At 34.4% G+C, this 19,448-nt stretch overlaps 2 protein-coding genes across 2 annotated transcripts in view; one reads left to right on the top strand and one right to left on the bottom strand.

The window, feature by feature from the left end:
* The window catches only part of LOC111059443 (kynurenine 3-monooxygenase), a 55,565-nt gene extending 53,538 nt beyond the window's left edge, over positions 1-2,027 (bottom strand). Inside the window, exon 1 of the mRNA XM_039434577.1 lies at positions 1,930-2,027. Coding sequence (XP_039290511.1) covers positions 1,930-1,941 — 12 coding nt within the window. The 5' untranslated portion in view covers positions 1,942-2,027. The remainder of the gene's footprint in view (positions 1-1,929) is intronic.
* Positions 1-19,448, top strand: part of LOC111055351 — a 110,051-nt gene that overhangs the window by 26,165 nt on the left and 64,438 nt on the right. The gene's annotated exons all lie outside the window — the stretch shown is intronic.

The following is a 19,448-nucleotide window of genomic DNA, read 5'->3' as shown; positions in this document are numbered from 1 at the left end:
TTAATGCATCTTCATCATCACTCATCCAATGCGTGATGAGTCATTCAACATTATTCAAAGCATAATCTTTTGCTTCTCATGTATGTTGTTTTTACAAGAAATGACATTCACCATATTAAGCTTTTAAGTTAAGCCTGAGTAATGAGATAGGCTTAAGTGATGACGATCACATGGGGCTTGGTTGGATTTGAACCCAAGACTCTTCCGGAAACATTTTATGCTTCATTCGATGTGCTGTACGAGATATCAATAATTTATTCAGGCGATTGATGTAATCGTTATGATGGATTAAAGATTTATTACAATTGGTCTTACAGCAATTGGAAATTTCTTCTTTATTTTTACTTTATCTGTATTTTTCTTGCAAGAGATTACAGCAACTCTGAGATTGTTCAGTCGGTCTGGTCTGACACTTGTCTGAGTCTGAGGGATGTGCCGGGCCTGAAATGAACGATGACTCATCGCTATCAAATGCTAGGATCTGGGTCGAAAATTTGACTGAGGAAAGAGAGATGTGTGTGAGAGAGAGAGACGTTTTTTATAAACATCTAAATTTGAGTTGAAACTCCTCACTCGATGCTTCTCACTTCTCACTAACAAACGTGAAACTTGAACGGCTCTTATGCATTGGGCGCTTTGTAGGCAACCGGTTATACACGCCTAACCTCAATCCTGAATAATGGCTTTCTCTGATTCATTCAACGAATGATTCAAAAACATTGATCATCTCGTACCAGTTTCATGGAACAGCCTGAAATGCAGGCAACAAAGCTAAACATTTTGTCCCAGAAGCCTCATTTTCAACTTTTTTGAGCATTCAACCACAAATAATCATACTTGTACAGTTGAAATAGCAAGACAGGAACCTCAATATCAATTATTGTGTGAAACTAAACACTTTGAAATTTACTAATGACATAGTTCTTATGATAGAAAGTAGTGTAAAATAGGTCAGTTGTGTGATGAAATTAATTATCAATAAACGATGAAAAGTGGCATGGAATTCGATTTTGATAAATCAAAAGTTATTATATTTAATAGTAGAGGGATCGATAGAGCATTGGAAATTGGAGAAGGAAAAATAAAGAAAGTGGACCATTTCAGTTCAGGAAATAGGGAGAAACTGACAATAGGGCGAAATTACGAAGAGAAATGTGATAGGTTGATTGGTCTAAGTTCAAAAAGTACAACTAGCTACTAAGATCTAGAATATTGATATGGACAGCAAGAGGAAGTTGGTACTGGCCAATATTCTATAAGAAATGCTGTAGGGCAGCGTAACGTGGACTCTCGCAACGAGAAAATAATTATAAAACTCATAAATACTGTAAGAGCGATGATTAGATAGGTAAGAGCTGTTATGTAACTACTGTAAGAGCGAATAGGAGTGAAGCGAAGAGAGAGGAGAACAAAATCATGGCTGAGAGGTCAAACAAGAATGGAGGATGTAGCAAAGATGATAGTAGAGCGAAAATAGAATTGAGCTGGAGTTACAAAACACATAATTATAAGAACAACTGATGGAAGATGGTCAAGACCTTTAAAAGAAGCAGAAGACGGTCATCATATAGATGAAACCAGGAATTCAGAAGAGTATGCGGCGGAGCAACGTGGCAACGACTTCCAAGAGAACGGAAGGAGTGGGAGCGAATTAAGAATTTCTACAAGGAAGTATGACTACAGAGAATGACACATCGGTCATAACGTGAGCTCTCGCAATGAGAAAATATAATTATAAAACTCAGAGCTGCTGTAAGATTGATGATTAGATAGGTAAGAGCGAGGAGAAGATAGTTCTTTTTTGGGTACCTTTTCGAATAAAGATAGAAGAAGGAATAATAAACCAACCTCATTTCATCCTTAGTGTTGGAGCCAATGAGGTGGGCTTCTAAACACATGACATAGTAGCTCAGAAAATAGAATTGTTACCTTTAAAAGCATCTCGTTCGGGTATGGCGGGTTCACAGTGGACTGTAAGAGCGTTCTCCTCGTTCGGGTAGGCGGTGGCACGTTCAGATAATCAGGACTCACTTGCACTGGCAATGATGAATACATGGGCCCATGTCGCAGCGAAAAGGTTACACAAAGAAGATCCAAATCTAGATATTTAGCGGAGTACTCTCACAATAACTTTTCCTAACTAGTCGCGGTAGTAGTTTAAATTCAAACAAGCAAAGGGGTAATACATTTATAACTTCTTTAAAAAGAGAAACAACCATGTAGCGTGAGAACAGCAAGCTTCCTCAAGAAGCGGTTACAAGCGGAGGGGACTGGGAAGCGAAAGCAAAGCCAGAGGGAGAACAGTGCCATATACATATTGAACTAGGCGATCTCAGAGTGGCTGATGGCAGTGGCATGCTAGATGGCCGTGGGTGAGTGCGGTCGATTCAAATGGCTGGCCCATACATACTCCCCCCCCCCCAAAAACGAACAGTTTTCAAATCGGGTGAAGCAGCAACAAACACTGTACATTGCGGCAGGGCGGGCGGCAATAACTAGATGGCAATGGGTCTGCGGTCTTGATTACAGTGAGTGGAGAAGTCCAGAGCAATGTGGTGTGAACACGGGAGCGTGACGTGAAGACAAGCGGGGCGGCACAGCACAAGTTGCGGAATGTGAGTAGACATGAACTGCGGTGCGGTCATAGAAGTGGAGCAGAGTGTCAACAGAGGTGTGGTCATCAAAACAGCTAAGTGGAGCAAAGCAGCAAACAGCGGGGCAGTCATCAGGATGTTGCAGCAGAGTAAATAACACAAGGCGGCGATAACGAAGCGATGCAGACAGTCACAGGTGCGGTCAATAGAGGTGCGGTCATCAAAACAGCTAAGTGGAGCAAAGCAGCAAACAGCGGTGCGGTCATCAAAACAGCTAAGTGGAGCAAAGCAGCAAACAGCGGTGCGGTCATCAAAACAGCTAAGTGGAGCAAAGCAGCAAACAGTGGTGCGGTCATCAGGATGTTGCGGCAGAGTAGATAACACAAGGCGGCGATAACAAAGCAATGTGGACAGTCACAGGTTATGCGGGTAAAACCAAACTATTTACAATAACATTGTTAGATTGTTCTAAATGAGGCGGTGAATTTTACTTAGGTCTCTGACAATATTACCAGAGGCACATTTGATTGTCGCTATTCTGTCCATCTTTGCCAGGATGCAATGCTACAATTCTGCCTAGCGGCCAGCTTAGCGGCGAGGTGTTGATTGATTTGACTACAACCAAATCGTCAATCTGTAAGTTTCTTTCAGTAACCTTCCATTTTGTGCGGTTCATTAGTGTGCATAGATATTCTTTTGACCATTGGCTCCAGAAGAATTGTGTCATTTGGTTACAATGTCTCCAACAGCGAGTTGATAGTATTTCTTTAGTCTCTATTGGTTGTGGTGGTGCGGTCAGGGGTCCACCTACCACCAAATGGCCAGGTGTTAGAACAGAAGTAGCTTCTGTGGGCTGTGAAGACAGTTCAGTTAGCGGTCGGCTGTTCAAAATGCTTTCTATGTGGGTGAATATTGTGTTGAATTCTTCATATGTGAGAGCCTTGTCTCCAATACAGTGATACAACAGCATTTTAGTAGATTTGACGGCAGCTTCCCACAGGCCTCCATGGTGGGGTGCGTAAGGAGGGATGAATTTCCAATTTATGCCATAGTTGGACAGAAAACAAGTGACATCAGAGGGTAGTGATTCCAAAAGCTTGGCCAATTCATGCATTTTACAAAAGTTTTGGCATTGTCAGAGCATAGCGTATGAGGCGTACCTCGTCGGGCAATGAATCATTGTAGTGTGGCGAACTAGGAGGCAGATTCGAGCTGATAGCCAGGTTTGGTGCGCTGCTAGAATGTACATGATAAGAGCTTACTGGCGGTTGCGGTGGGGCAGCGGCAAAAGTCGGCACAGGTAGCGGGCTGAAACCAGGAGGAGGCGCATGGTGTGCAGTGTTTTGGCTAGTACCAGTATGCGGGCGTCCATATTGATTTGGTGCTTGGTGCGGCTCAACAAACTGGTGTTCAGAGCGTTGTTCAGATTGAAATTTACAATCGAAAAAGTTCAGATTAGCGGTCAGAAAAGTTTAAGTTAATGGCCGAAAAAGCTCATATTTAACAAGAAATAGTTCAAGATCAATGTTCAAAATCAATAGTTCGTAGTTCAATATTTACAATTAATAAAAGATAGGCGGTAATTCACTATGTTTAGCGGTAAGAAAACACACAGTTAGCGGTAAAAGTTTGTAGCTGACTGTTAGGCACTGAAGTTCAAAACCAAAACAAAAACTTTTTAGGTTATATTGAACTGGGTGTAAAAGTTCGATAGTTAACAGTTCGATAGTCAATATCATGAGTCACTAATTGATGTTTTCAGATTTCGATACAAGATGGCGGTCGAAAGCGGCCGAATCGAAAATTAACGATTTTCCAAGAAAACTCACAAAGAAAATCTCAGAATAAATTGAAATGAGCGTTTTCACTGTCCGTAGGTCGCTTTTCCTCTAATATCCGGCCATGGAGTGACCAGGTTTCGTGTTAGAGCCAATGAGGTGGGCTTCTAAACACATGACTTAGTAACTCAGAAAATAAAATTGTTACCTTTAAAAGCGTCTCGTTCAGGTATGGCGGGTTCACAGTGGACTGTAAGAGCGTTCTCCTCATTCAGGTAGGCGGTGGCACATTCTGATAATCAGGACTCACCTGCACTGGTGATGATGAATACATGGGCCCATGTCGCAGCAAAGAGGTTACACAAAGAAGATCCAAATCTAGATATTTAGCGGAGTACTCTCACAATAACTTTTCCCAACTAGTCGCGGTAGTAGTTTAAATTCAAACAAGCAAAGGGGTAATACATTTATAACTTCTTTAAAAAGAGAAACAACCATGTAGTGTGAGAACAGCAAGCTTCCTCAAGAAGCGGTTACAAGCGGAGGGGACTGGGAAGCGAAAGCAAAGCCAGAGGGAGAACAGTGCCACCTACATATTGAACTAGGCGATCTCAGAGCGGCTGATGGCAGTGGCATGCTAGATGGCCGTGGGTGAGCGTGGTCGATTCAAATGGCTGGCCCATACACTTAGCAATATCCCAGCAGACGTTTTTGACATAGAGCATTGTGTGTATTTGATTCATGAAATATTGTATTTGATTTATAAAAATTTGTGAATATGTAAAATAATGCAATAGAGGTTTAGTTATTTAATACAATCATACGTTTAAGTGCGAGGGAAATTTTGAGAGTGATATGAGTGTTTGGAATGATTTGTGCCAAAATAATAAACGCTTTAAGGTTCTCAAGTACACCTGAAGTGCCATATCTACAATTTCCTGTCATCTTACCAGTGATGGATTGTAGTGAAGAGTGGATCCAATGAATAGCTTCATTGACACAGAAAACCTGGTGCTTTGGCATGGAAGTTCAATTTGAAATATTTATGTAAACATTGAACCTGGCATACTAGAATGCATAAGAACATGGCACAAGAAGAATAATAATATTTTTGGATTTAGTGTACTTGGGAGATGTTCATAGTCACAAACGCCATTAATGGATCTATTTTTGATAGTCTACTTCGATCGACAGCAATTCTTCAATGGAGATGTAGCAGCAATTGATTATCATTCAACAAAACATCCAATAAACTCCTAATCAGTAACTAATCCAATTAAGTCAGTCATCATTAGCAATTTGAAAAATAATTTCAATTATTTCTAAGAAGCTTTCTCGCTTTCACCATCCACTTATCTTTTGAAACAAATAAGTTTTCAGCATGCCGAAAATTTCATGTTTTCTGCTCGAAATGTCTCGACATTGACAAACATAGGCTAATAATTAATTGAACAAATAACTATAGGTCGGATAAAAATGATCCAGACACCAATAGGAAGGAGACATTCTCGCCGTTAATTTGATATAAAATTATTACGCATTACGACGCCTAATGATTCTGAGAGAAGTGATATTTAATAGAGAAACAAATCTTCGTGATATTTCATATTTCATCATAAAAAGTTAAATTTCCTTTTAATCCTGTAACCCTGAACTTTTTAGCACTACTAGGATATTGGGGAAGCTATTCTACATCCAATTCTGATGTTGAATTGGAAATTTGAGGAAGTCGCAATTTTACACGATTTGGCAACCCTGTAATTTCTTTGGATGGAGAGCCAAGTCTCAACTTATTTTACGCAGACTAGAATATGTGGTTATGTGGTTAAATTGGTACATATTTATATCCAATGGATCTCGAAAACGGCTCTAACGATTTTGATGAAATTTGCAACATAGTAGGTTTATGATATTGCCGTGCTACTATTTTCTCCTAAATAGGTTGGATAGCATTTTTCACCTATTAACCTAAACAAAGTTATCGGCTCCAAAATGGTAAATTCTTGATGAATTATGAATGGATCTATTGCTTATGAATAAGAAATCCAGTTATCAGAGCAAACCAACTTATAATTTTCATAAGAGTTTTGGCAATATACAACACAAATCCACAGAACAACACCTTACAACACTTAAACATATAGCATCATTATAAGCTAAAATACTTATCCATTCATATACATGTAGTTGAAAATAATGGCTATAGGCTTGTAAACACACAAATCAAATTATACAAAATTAGAACACCATAAAACTGTTCAAATCTCAAATTAAAACATTATAAATTTCAATTGAACAGAAAAATATTCAGAGAGCACAAAACACCTTCAACAGCCAGCCACCATTTTTTTAGAAGAGTAACAAAGACTTTTAGATGAAGCCAAGAACAGTGACGTTATGAACACATCATCGATACTAATTTCCAAAAAATTATAAATTACAAGTTTAGAATTTACATTTTACATTTGTTCTCAATAAAACTTTGTTTCGAAACTGTTATTTTAAATTTATTTATCCTCTATGCTGTTTATAATGATCTGTTAATTCTGAAATAGAACTCTGTTTCAGTTATACCATGGAATGTGCAACACAATTATTTATGATGAATTCTCTGTTAAAAGTTGTCCACATATCGATTACTCTGATATTTACTAACAAGTTTTATAGATCTCGAATTGAAGATTTGATTTTAATCGAGAAAAAATGTAATATTACAATATAAAAATTCTATTTCACTAGGTCTCATCCCTGGGAAAACTCGCTGAACAACATTAAAAGGATAATTCATCCTTGGAAAAACAACTGAGACTTTTGTCGACTGTGGATAATGGCAAGGTCTACAAAATACAGGTCATGACACTCATGTTCCTTATGGAGCAGCCATTATGTGGGGTCTCTATGGCGGTACATTTTAAATATTCCAATCTGCTCATAACAGAATAATGCATTATGTTTTTTAAAAACAATATTTTGGTTTTAATAATAGGTCTATGTAAATTCAGGTTTTCGATTTTCTAATAATAAAATTTCAATAATAAATCATTCAATAATTCTTCTTTTTATCATTAAAGATTGTTCTTATTCTTGTAACTTGTTATGATTCATAAGGCATTGGGACAAAAAGGAAACCTCAAAAAGAGTTTGAAGTTCCCAATCTAAAAATCAACCATTCAGTTTCTAGTTAGAATCAAAATATTAGATTATTCTGTAGGAGGAATTTATTTTACAATTCAAAGCCAAGCAATAATCCTTGAACAATATATCACATCATTTTGTTCAAACTATAATGATAACAGCTGATAAATTTGAAAATTGGTGAACTAGAACCCCATAAAATGGCGATTTTGCAATGTATCACGGGATTGTGTCATGACCTGTATTACTTATAGACCTTGGATAATGGAAGTGAGTGAGCGAGTGCATCTGTGGAAAATCAAAATATCTCATCACCGAAATTCATAAGCTGACGTATAGCCAGCTGTAAAAAATTAACACAACCTAAAATATAAAGGAAACTTAAGGGTTTGGGAATTAAAATTTTTCATAATTAATGAAAAAAATAATCATATTTTAAATAAAAAAATATTTTTGCAATGTTTCCAAATTCATCAAAAAAGTTAAATTTTCTTTTAATCCTTCAACCTTAAAACTTTTTGAGCAGATGCACTCAGCTGATGGGGGCTCTCAATCAATCAGCTTATATCACGAGAAATATTATCTAGGAATTTTAATCAACTTGATCAAACAAAATATATGATCAGTTGACATAACATGGTATATCATTCTAAATTAAAGTATATCAGAATTTTCAAAGTGAATCATTATTTTACAGTTCTAAGTGATTAGTGAGTGTTATTTTGTTATTCAATTTGGTTTGTAAACAATGTAAATGTGAACTTCTCTGTTTTAAAATGTTTGGAGAGAAAATTGGACCTGAATTCAAGTGTATGGAACATACCCTACTTCTTGGACTATTTATTGTGTAATATCGGGGCACCGAGCTTCGCTCGTTAATAATTTATTTATTGATAAACAGAGCACACTTCTTTAAATAATTGGGGAAGGACTAACAGGCACAGCCCAAAACTCTTCCCCGAATTTTTATCTGTATACTATAAATATTTCAAAAAGTAGGTTATGTTCCATTAACTTGAATTCAGGCAGGACCTCCTAAATACCGGACCTGAGCATGCAAACAAGATGATCGTCATGTTTGGTGGACTAACTTACTGCCATCAGCTAGGTTTCAGCTCTCTCTAATAACTTATTACTGTTCAAAATCATTTTTAAGGATTTAAATGAGGTTTATTTTCATTAATTTAATTAAGGTTTATTGAAGAAGTAATTATTTGATAGGGTAACTGGACTTTATTTATTCTCATGTACATAGCATTCAAGTTAATTCACATGCACATAGCTTATAATTATCGTTATTCTATTCTAGCCTTAGAATTCAATGTTCTCAATTTTTGCAACTTTACTTGCTAGGGCAACTGATTATTATTCTTTATGTTGCAGTAATTGTTCAGAAATATATTGCCCAATACCTTTACACACGATTTAATTGTGTTATAAGAAGGTTGATTCAGAAAAATTGTAGGGAAGGCACCATTACATAGTTTTACTTTTCTTTTTGAAACAGTCACATAAAAACCATCTTCACACAAAAACTTGTCTTCTTTAATAATGTCTGATGCTCTAAAATGATTCATACACACAGCCGAATTGTTGGTGACTTTAGAATCTCTCTACACCTTGTCCTTTTTTTTCCTCAGCTCTTTATCTTTGGGAAAAGTAAATACTGTCACCTAGGGAGTTTTTCTATAATATAGTTTGATTAACACCCAAGGACACAACAATTTCTAGGCATGTTCAATTAAAACTGTTCTTACGCCTACTAATTGTAGCATGTTGTTATAGAGCTAAATGTTGAGTTACGGATGACGGATGATCAACAAAAATTAATCTAGGCTACGGTTGAATATTATAAAATTATTGTTAATTAAAACACTGAATACACTTCGAACACTCAACATTCACTATACATTTTGAATTCTTAAAACTTTACTATTCACAATTTGAATTTATTAAAAAATTACTAAACACTTTAATTACTAACAAAATCTAATTTGAATCTCTATTGCATATTAAATAATTATAAAATGATAATTGATCAATTATAAAACTCGTAAATAGTATAAAGCCTGTGACATTTGTAAACAAACTTCACCTAACTACAACTAAATACTAACAACTGATGACAACATATCATACAGTGTCAGCTGAGTTGAGATCCCACCAAATATCGGCGCCATTTTACCTAAATTTTCACACAGGCGCAGGTCCGGTATTTAGGAGGTCCTGATTCAGGTCCAATTTTTAGTCCAAACATTTTAAAATAGTTCTAATTTAGATTGTTTACAAACAACATTGAATAGCAAAATAAGACTCACTAATCACTTAAAACTGTAAAATAATGATTAACTTTGAAAATTGTGATATATGCTCTAATTTAAAATGATATACCATTTAATGTCAACAAATCAGATTATTTTGATCGAGACGATTAAAATTTCCAGATATTTTTTCTCGTGAGATACGGTAAGCTGAATGATTAAACAGTTGATTTCCACACAGGCACACGCATCTTCTGTTATCGACAGACGACAAAATTATCATGTGTTTTTCCAAGGATGAATTATTATTATCCTTTTCATGTCCTTCAGCGATTTTTCCCAGGGATGAGACTTAGTGCAATCGAATTTTTATATAATAAACATACTATTTTCCAAATTTCGTGAAAATCGTTAGAGCCGTCTTCGAGATCCGTTGAACATAAATAACCAGGATATAAAAATATAAATATAGCAGCCTAAATAACCAAATATAAAGATATTTACAGATATACAGAAATTGCTCGCTTAATTATAATAGGAGAAATCAAAATTCGGGGAAGAAAGAGTTTTGTGCAGTGACTTTTAGTCCTTCCCCAATCATTTAAAAGAATTGTGTTCTGTTTATCAATAAATAAATAACGAGCAAAGCTTGGTGCCCCAATATTACTGTATAATAATTGTAATGCTAGGTATTTATTTGTTATTTTTTTGTAGCATGAAATGTCTACATAGCGAATGAAAAACCATCTCATTGTAATGGATAGTAACTCAAAATAAAACCTAAAGGAATAGATCAACTTTTATACCTATAAATGTGATATCTTATATCATGATATTATACTTTCCTGCCTAATCTGAAGAAAGAGATAATCATTTATTTGTTTATTATAAATTAAGTATATTTTTCAAAATGAACTCTTTATTCATTTATTCATCTATACAAGAAGTACATTATCAAAATGATAGGTAGAGGAAATATAAGGTAATCTTATGCTATTCCTCTCCCAAATTCAGATAACACAATCATGGTCTTGTAGTTCTTCAATTCACGAAATTATCACTCCTGAAGTTCATTTTCGAATTTAGATGCTTCAAAACTAAACATAGAAGAAATATTTCACATTATTATAACTAAAATAGAAAATATTCACATATAAAAATGTAATTTTGAACTTAATTCTTTCTCTAATCTGTGTTACAATGATCAAGTCTATAGATTTTCAAATCTGGTGAAAAGACAACCCTCTTTTTGTTTATCTAGGTACTAATTATTATAATTTGGGTCAGAGGTCAAGGTAAAAGTAAAGAAATACAAGCAAAGTCATGCCATCAACATATTCCCCGATTTGAAGAGCAACAAATAATTTTATTTTTTACAACAAATAGTTCAATGCACAGTTAAGCTCAAAGTGTGTTCCGCGAATATTTAATTATTTCACTAACGGTGAAATATTTCAAGTTTTAACGGGAAGTGTGAATCAGTTAAGTGGAGCAGTTACCTATAGCTTGTATAAAATAAGTTGAGACTTGACCCCCATTCGAAGAAATTACTGCGTTGTGTGTGCCTTTCGCTAAACATTCAGCAGCAGTGGCGCAGTTGTGTGCCTGCACTTTTAAAAGATAAAGAAGATAATTTTGAATAAAATTTAGAATTTAGAAATAGGCCGACACATCTAGAAAATACCTGAGTCTATACCTAATTCATGCAGGTGAACGGGCTAGAGTCAAGAAAACTTCAATTGATCTTGCCATGCCTGATTTAATAGGTTTATACTATAGAATAACACTACAATTTGAAATAATTGAAAAATACAAACAGCTTCAATAAACATTGGCAACTAAAATCGAACAACAGAAACAACAATTTCATGTTACTTTGGTGACATTCTTCATCTGATTCGGGGGCGCATTACTATCCCCGATTAGATAGCAATACGTCACAAAACCAAACAATATCAGTCATCAAATAACAAGTTCATTTCAACATGGAATTACTCAAGAAAGAAAAGCCCGTTGAACCCAAGTTTCGTCGATAGTAACCCATATAACCCATTTCATAATAATTTTGAATCCCCACTTTTGATTGACATTCTCGAATGAACCTTTGTTTCACTACACTGCACTTTCGTTGGTCTGTACGTTGCTTTATCGTCGGGGTTACAGTACCTTGTTTTTGGCGGTGAGCTTTTACCGGTTGAATTTGGCTTGACGGCGACGTCCTCTTACGTCCCTAGACCTGTCGTCTGAACGGGTGTCTTGAAGCGGTGTTACATAAAGTTGCGGAACCAAAGGGGTGGTAGTACAAGAAGTTGGTTTGGGGACACACATCAACCGCTGTAAATAAATGTATTACAGCATTAATTTCTAACTCTTCCTACAATTCATCAAAAGCTAAAACAGGAGTTATCTATTGATTACAATTAATTAAATTCTCTCATTCTATTTGAATCCTCATTTTATGTAGATTTTTATCTTTAAACTACTGATTCTTTGTATCAGAATTAATGGATCTTTCTTCACAAATAATTCAAAAGTTCTGTTATAATTTAATAAATTAGCGTTCAGTTAAAGGCCTTAACGCCATGAGAAAACACAGTCAGAAAAATATAAAATTGAGTCTTAAACTCAATATGAACATAATCTTAAAAATTTCATTCCAATTTAAAGGCTATCTTCCTGACTTTCAGCAATACTCTACGATAATATATCTCCAGAAACAATAACTCAAATGTAACGTAACTGAAAACTTTCTATTCTTCTTTAGAAAAAAAAATTATAATTATCTTCCATCACTAATAAAATCAAAAGGATTATTCTCAATCAATATTATTAACTTGAAAAATAACAGGCTTTGTTAATACATTACTCTTATGGAAGTTTCAATCAATTAAATTCCCTAAATTATATTTTAACCTTATTTTACGTACCTTAGCGGTTATTTGAAGAAACAATTATTTGTACATGATGAAGAAACACAATTAAACTTTTCAGGACATGGCACTACTAGAAAATTTAAACTTTAATAAAAATAAAACTAGCTCCTACATTAACTAATGAAATAAACTTGCCCAAAAAGGGCAAAACATAATAACTACATCTTTACTCTCGTAGTGCTCCTAGCAAAGTGTCCTCCGAAACGTAATCTGGTCTCTCGACTGGGGAATCCCCACTACTGTATTTAGAAACAGGTCTCCTATTGGGCGAAAGGAATCAATTTGACCAATCGTCGCGTGGCTTCTAGAGCCTTTGGACCAAATAGTAACTGCAAAATCGGTAGTTTGTTATAATTTCATTGCTTGCTGTTTTCCAACTTATCGCACTCTATGTCGCGCCACGAAGGCTAAGTTTTAGAGATAATTCCATAATCTACATTCCTCAACGACTCGGAGCCACAATTTTTAAATATCTATCATGGGAAACTCGAAGTCATGGCCGTTCATAATAGAGAGAGAAAATAATTTATTTCGCTAACTCACAATAATAATGGCTCTAGTCTATAGCGTATTAAATTTACTATTATAACTTGGGAAAAGGCCTGAATTAAAAGGAGTGCTCGGCACAGTTGCCAAATCATGGTGTATAATTGTAAATTTCAAATTCAGCCAGAATTTTATGTATAATATATAATCCCCGATATTCCAGTAGTACTAAAGTTTCAGAGTTGGAGGATTAAAAGGAAATTAAATTATTTTGATGGAATTGAAAACATCCCAAACTGTTTTTCTTTAGAATATTACTTCTCTCAGAATTATGGGGTGTCGTAATTCCTATGAATTTTTTATCAAGATTACGGAGAGGACTTCTCATCCTCTTTCTCATTCCTTCTCATAAGTGTCTGATTTCTCATTTTCATCCTTACTATATTTATTTTTTAATTAATTATTATGTTCGTCAATGTCAAGGCATTTTGAGCAGAAAACACGAATTTTTCAACAGACTAGAAACTTTTTCGATTCATAAGATAAGTGGGTGGTAAAAGTGAGGAAGTTCCTCAGAAATAATCAAAATTATTCTTCAGACGCTTTTCTCGACTTTGAAACTCCTGAGAGGCCAAAATACGTTCCACCGACTACTTTTGATAATCATTGAAATCTTTTTCTTATTATTTCTGAGGAACTTTGTCACTTTCACCACCCACTTATCCGTTAAAACAAAAAGTTTCTAGCATATCGATAATTTCATGTTTTCTGCTCAAAATGCCTCGACATAGACGAACATAATCATTAATTAAAAAATAAAATATATAGTAAGGATGAAAATGAGAAATCAGACACTAATGGGATGAAATCAGACACTAGTAAGGATGAAAATGAGAAATCAGACACTAAACATTAATGGAGTTTTTTGACATTACCGAACATTATTCATTAACTGCAAAATAACTACCTAGGTCGGAAAACAATAATTTATTCAGACATCAATGGAAAGGAGACATTATCACTATTATTTGACAAGAAATTCTCACTCATTACGACATTACTCATTCCCTCATTCTGAGGGAAGTGATATCCAGAAGAAAAGCATATTTTCGCAAATGTTTTCAATTTCATAAAAAAAACTTAATTTCTTTTCAATCATTCGAACCCTGAAACTTTTAAAGCACTGCTGGAATATTGGGGATGATATTGTAGGTTAAATACCATTCTGTGGTTAAATTGAAAATTTAAGAAAGTTGCAATTTTGAAACATTTTGGCGACGCAGTAATTTCTTTAGATGGAGGACCAAGTCTCATTTTATTTTATACACACTATAGTATCTATTTTTATGATAATTTGTGAAAGAATGGTTATCATTATTATGAATCATAATCAAGTACATCCACCTTATTTTTTTGAACTTTTGGATGCTTACTTATAGTAAGCATTATAGCGACGACAAATTACTAATCAAACTACGACTTGAGAAACACACCTGAACAGTTTAGTTTCACAAAAAAGTCTTCATAATGGGTCAGCCAATGAGATCGCGTTGTGGGTGTCATCTCGTATTAAACAACTGAAGTATATCATAAAGTATTTGCATGGGCTTGGGCTTGGCTAACATTAAGCAAGCACACCTGCTAGAAATTAGAGTCCACCAATAGTATTAAAGGGGGCGTTCCATAAACAGATTTCATGTATCTCCTGTCAATTATTGTATTTTTTCTTTGGAATTCAATTATATGAATTTACTCGGAATAATAGAATGCACTAATCTATTACACATGAATATATTGTATTACTACTAATTTATTCATAGACAACAGAATAAAACAGTGGATGTGGTACGAGCATCATGCTAGATACTTGCAAATAAAATGTTTAACCTGAAGAGCTTGAAAATCTCTAGTTAGCCCTGCACAGAATATTTCGTGAGTTATGTGCTTCACACTCTCACATGATTTCAATTGAATCTGAAAAAAATGGAGCCGCAGTATCCTGAATTAAACTACAATGCCAATTGCAGTGTCCATTTATAGTTGGCTTTTCTTGTGTACTAACGCATCCAGACTTGATATTAATATTCAATAGCATTCAATGGTCTAAGCTCCTTGATACTCTATTATGAGGTGGGATCTGGTTATATAAGTGGAATAACGTCCTCAAGCTCCTGACAGACGACTGACGACAATCAATAAAATGCATCTATGATGCTCATCAAAAGACAGCTCTCTACATTTGACTACTAATTTGTGTATGAGTTGGGAGTAAAAATTTGTTCATAGCTGGGCTGCTCTGGTGGGACCGTAGCCAAACTGAGTTTATGAAACTAGTCTAGTGTCTCACGGACTTGCGCACAAGAGAGAAGGGGGAAATTAGAAGAGTTTTGGCGAGGGGAGTCGAGAAATAGTGATAAGAATAAATGCGAACAAGACATACCACGAGGTAGCGCCAGTTTCTATGCCAGGCGTTTGAGACTTGGACTTCATTTACCCTATAATAACCGACTGATAAAAAACAGCAGAAGATTAAAGATGCCCAATTCGTCTGAAGCCTCGTGTGGTCCTTTAGGAACCAATCACAATGGGGAATTATTGCAAATGATCATGAAAAACAATTTGTATGCTGTATTTGAAAAGTTCAGTACGCTATAGTGGAATTGGCAATACTGATTCTCTTCATCTCGATTTATGAAGAGATTTTAGAACATAGCAAACATTATTCTTTGATGTGACTTAAGTTTGAAATTTAGTCGTTTTGGTAGGATTATTTATCAGTCTGAATATTTAAAATAAATCCTTCTATTCATGATGAATGAGTCAATAAGGATATATAGAAGAGAAACCGTTAAATTTATTATTTAGATGATAGCGAACTCTTCAGTCTAGGGGTCTTACTAGTCGGCGTTCTTACCACTAACTCACCAGCATTAAATTCGATTTGGAAATGGCTTAGACTTGGAAGACTGTTTTGAAGCGTCTATATATTTGTCTGAGGACAAAAAAATACCAAATGATAGAATTTATTGTTGAGAAACTATAAATTGGAAATGCTTCACACTATCCCAGGATCTATGACATGAGAGCAGTGCTCAGTCATTTCAGGTCATTATATCATTCAGTCAGTGTACTCACGAATACTATAAACCACATTAGAATATTCAGTCGACATTATCGATAACTCGATTGATGCGTTTTCTTTAAACGTGCTCTACAAAAATAGAATACAATGTCTCTCAAGGGTTGGTTTCATCAGAGGTTAGAGCAGCTTCTTGGCAAATTGCCAGATGCACATACCCCACAAGACGATAACCTTTCTTCAAGAAAGATTTCATTGACATGTAATCGTCAGTCATTACAAAGATTGATTACCTGAAACAACCATGACTTATATAGTAGTATTATCATGATGATAAGCTAGTAACCTCACACAGAATCAAACATCAGTTTTAATTTCCAATGAGGAATTTATCTCAGTTTTTATATCAAATATGAAGGATTATAAAATGATAATAATTTGATTTCTATAAAAAAACTGAGGGACGTAGAAATCGTTTCATTCAAGCATTCACGTATCTTGAGATTTTTGTTACAAAATTACAACTTTTCAAAAACATAAATTATCAACTGTTTTTAACTGAGACCTAGGCAATGCAACTGAATGCGTTAGTTTCTGATTTCAGCTTCATTGGATATTGGATTTGTTAAGAAAACCAAGTTATAGAGAACTGATTCATTAATACCTTTTATTCATACGTTCATCCATTCTCTAGCAGATGCAGTACAGTTTTCATAACAAAGCTGTTTGATATATTTATAAAAAATAGCTACGGTATTTAGAAAGTACAGTAACTTAAATTAGTGCTGATTCAAAGGTTCAATATTGTTTTAATAAATTGAGTGGGTAAGTATATTCACATCAGTTTAATGATGGAGCCAAATTTTCTGTACACTGAATTTTTACATCAAAACATTTTCACATCAAGGAATTTGGCCCTCGGTATTGAATTTCAATTTCAAATAAAATGTTTCCAGGCTACATCTAGGGCCGGTTTCCGAGCTCGGGATTTAGCTAAGTTCTGAACTTGAACTGTCTTTAAACTCTGGAGTCAGAAAATTGGGTTCCTGAGTCAGAGTGTTAACGTAGTCGAGAACTCAAATAGACCCTGCAGTTTAGAGATCACGTTAGAGTTTATAATTTCGCTTTCTGAGTGAAGTGCTTATTAGTCCAGGACTTGAATCAGATTTTCGCCTCTTTCCGAGTCAAGGATTCATAAAAAAATCGTTGAGTCCACAACGTCTTAAAACAGCGTGATCGCGTAATTTTAAACCCTCTACTGAGTTAGGTTTTAAAATATGAAGTTCTGGACTTAAACTAAGCAAACACATCTCAATTAATTATATTATTGAGTAGATAAATAGCATAATATATGTCTTGGAATTATTTGGATTAGTACATTTAAATTTATAGTTTGCAAGTCTATTTTGGAAAAGAGTTTTATCAGAAATATACGTAAAAAACTAACCTTATTTTACGACTGTGACGTAACCTAAAAAATTTCAAGAAAAATAATAAAAGGAATGCCTTGGATTTTTATTTTACAATGTGAATGTTATTAATCAATGTCATCATATTCAGCATATTAATAATGTAATAAATTATTATTCCACTTTTACGTAGATTTAGACCCGAGTGCTTATGTCCAGAACTTATAGACCCCGAGCTAGGAAACTGGCCCTTAATTTCGTATATACCATACGTAGATAATAAACGGGTGAATAATTTATTCAATTTATTTGACAAACGCAATCTGATATCATAATTTGATTATGAAAGTAGGATCGTCGGAACGTAAATTCGGTGCAATACAAAAGACCGTTAATTTAAAAGGACCCTCCAAAAATAATAGTGCTTCAAGATCCTATCGCTAGAGAGAGCGCAAATAAAAACCAGCTGGCATATTTTTCAAAATGCAAGAGCAAACTATGCATCTGCATAGGATATAGGATGTTTTTTAGGTTATATTATTATAAAAGTCGTTATTACTCATTAGTTTGTAAATTGACATAACTAAATTTGTTTTTTTTGTGATCTATGATTTGTTTTTCCGGTAAGAAAGAGTAGTTCACAGTAAGCCTATCTATAAGTAATTAGGTTAATGATTACTATATTACTCAGGGCTCTCTATAATGTTTTAATGAGATTTATGATGTATTTTTTTATAGTTGTATGTTGTTGACAAGTTAGACTTCATGAACATCTCTTCTTTTCATTTATATTTAATATTAGATGCTGGCCAATCTATAGCCTTTATAAGTTTATATAAAAATCTGTTTAATCTTGAATCAAAATTATCTTTTTAAGAAGATATTATGGTTATGAGTTGAAAAAACCTTGTTGGTTATCCATCTTGTTTTCACTATTATTATTACTATCGTATGTAAATAAAACTTTGAAGTGAAAAAACACTCACGTTGGTCGTTGCCACACCAAAGAATGTAAGTGTTTTTCACTTTGAAGATATATCAAAATACAATAGTAAAAAAAAATTATCAACCTCTTCAAATCTGACAATGATGTGAAATTACTTGTTACTTGAGTAGTTTTTTTGCAGTCTGATTACCGGTTTCATCATCCTATTCCCTTCAATGAGGTTTTTAGAAAGGCAACTCAATTCAATTTATTCAATGCCAATTATAGAAATTGTATAACAAGCCAGAGTCTGATTAGTTGATCTTAATTATTTATACAAAGAACAGAAGCTATATTTAGCATAGAATACGAATTACAACATACTATAGGAAAGGATCGAAGTAAGGTACTTATTTACATAGTTTCCTACACAATCACTACATACGTTATTCAATTATATTGTCTGGAATTCAAATGGTACAAAAATTTTAATGGACAACATTGCAACCGAATAAAACCCACTGTCTTTCAATAATTTTGTGATTTCGTGTTTGAACTATTTGTAATCTTTTTATCAAGGATACTTTCAGGCAGTTATCAAATAGTTATATTCTGATATACCGGCACTAATGCATCTTTTGATTTTTGAAGTCGTACCCGCTTATCATTTATATTTGATTACGTGCTCTGCTATTGTGCTTGCACCTCAAATCTAATTAAGTCAAACTCTCTTTGATAAATTTCGGAGCCAGCAGCATACAGGACAGAGTCAAAATTCAAATTCAAAAATATTCTTTATTCCATACAAAATAGCCTACAGGTTACATTTTAATACAGAGCATGTTTAC

Source organism: Nilaparvata lugens, chromosome 1 (genome assembly GCF_014356525.2).
Source record: "Nilaparvata lugens isolate BPH chromosome 1, ASM1435652v1, whole genome shotgun sequence".
Lineage (NCBI taxonomy): Eukaryota > Metazoa > Arthropoda > Insecta > Hemiptera > Delphacidae > Nilaparvata > Nilaparvata lugens.
This window is presented reverse-complemented; position numbering and strand designations above follow the sequence as displayed.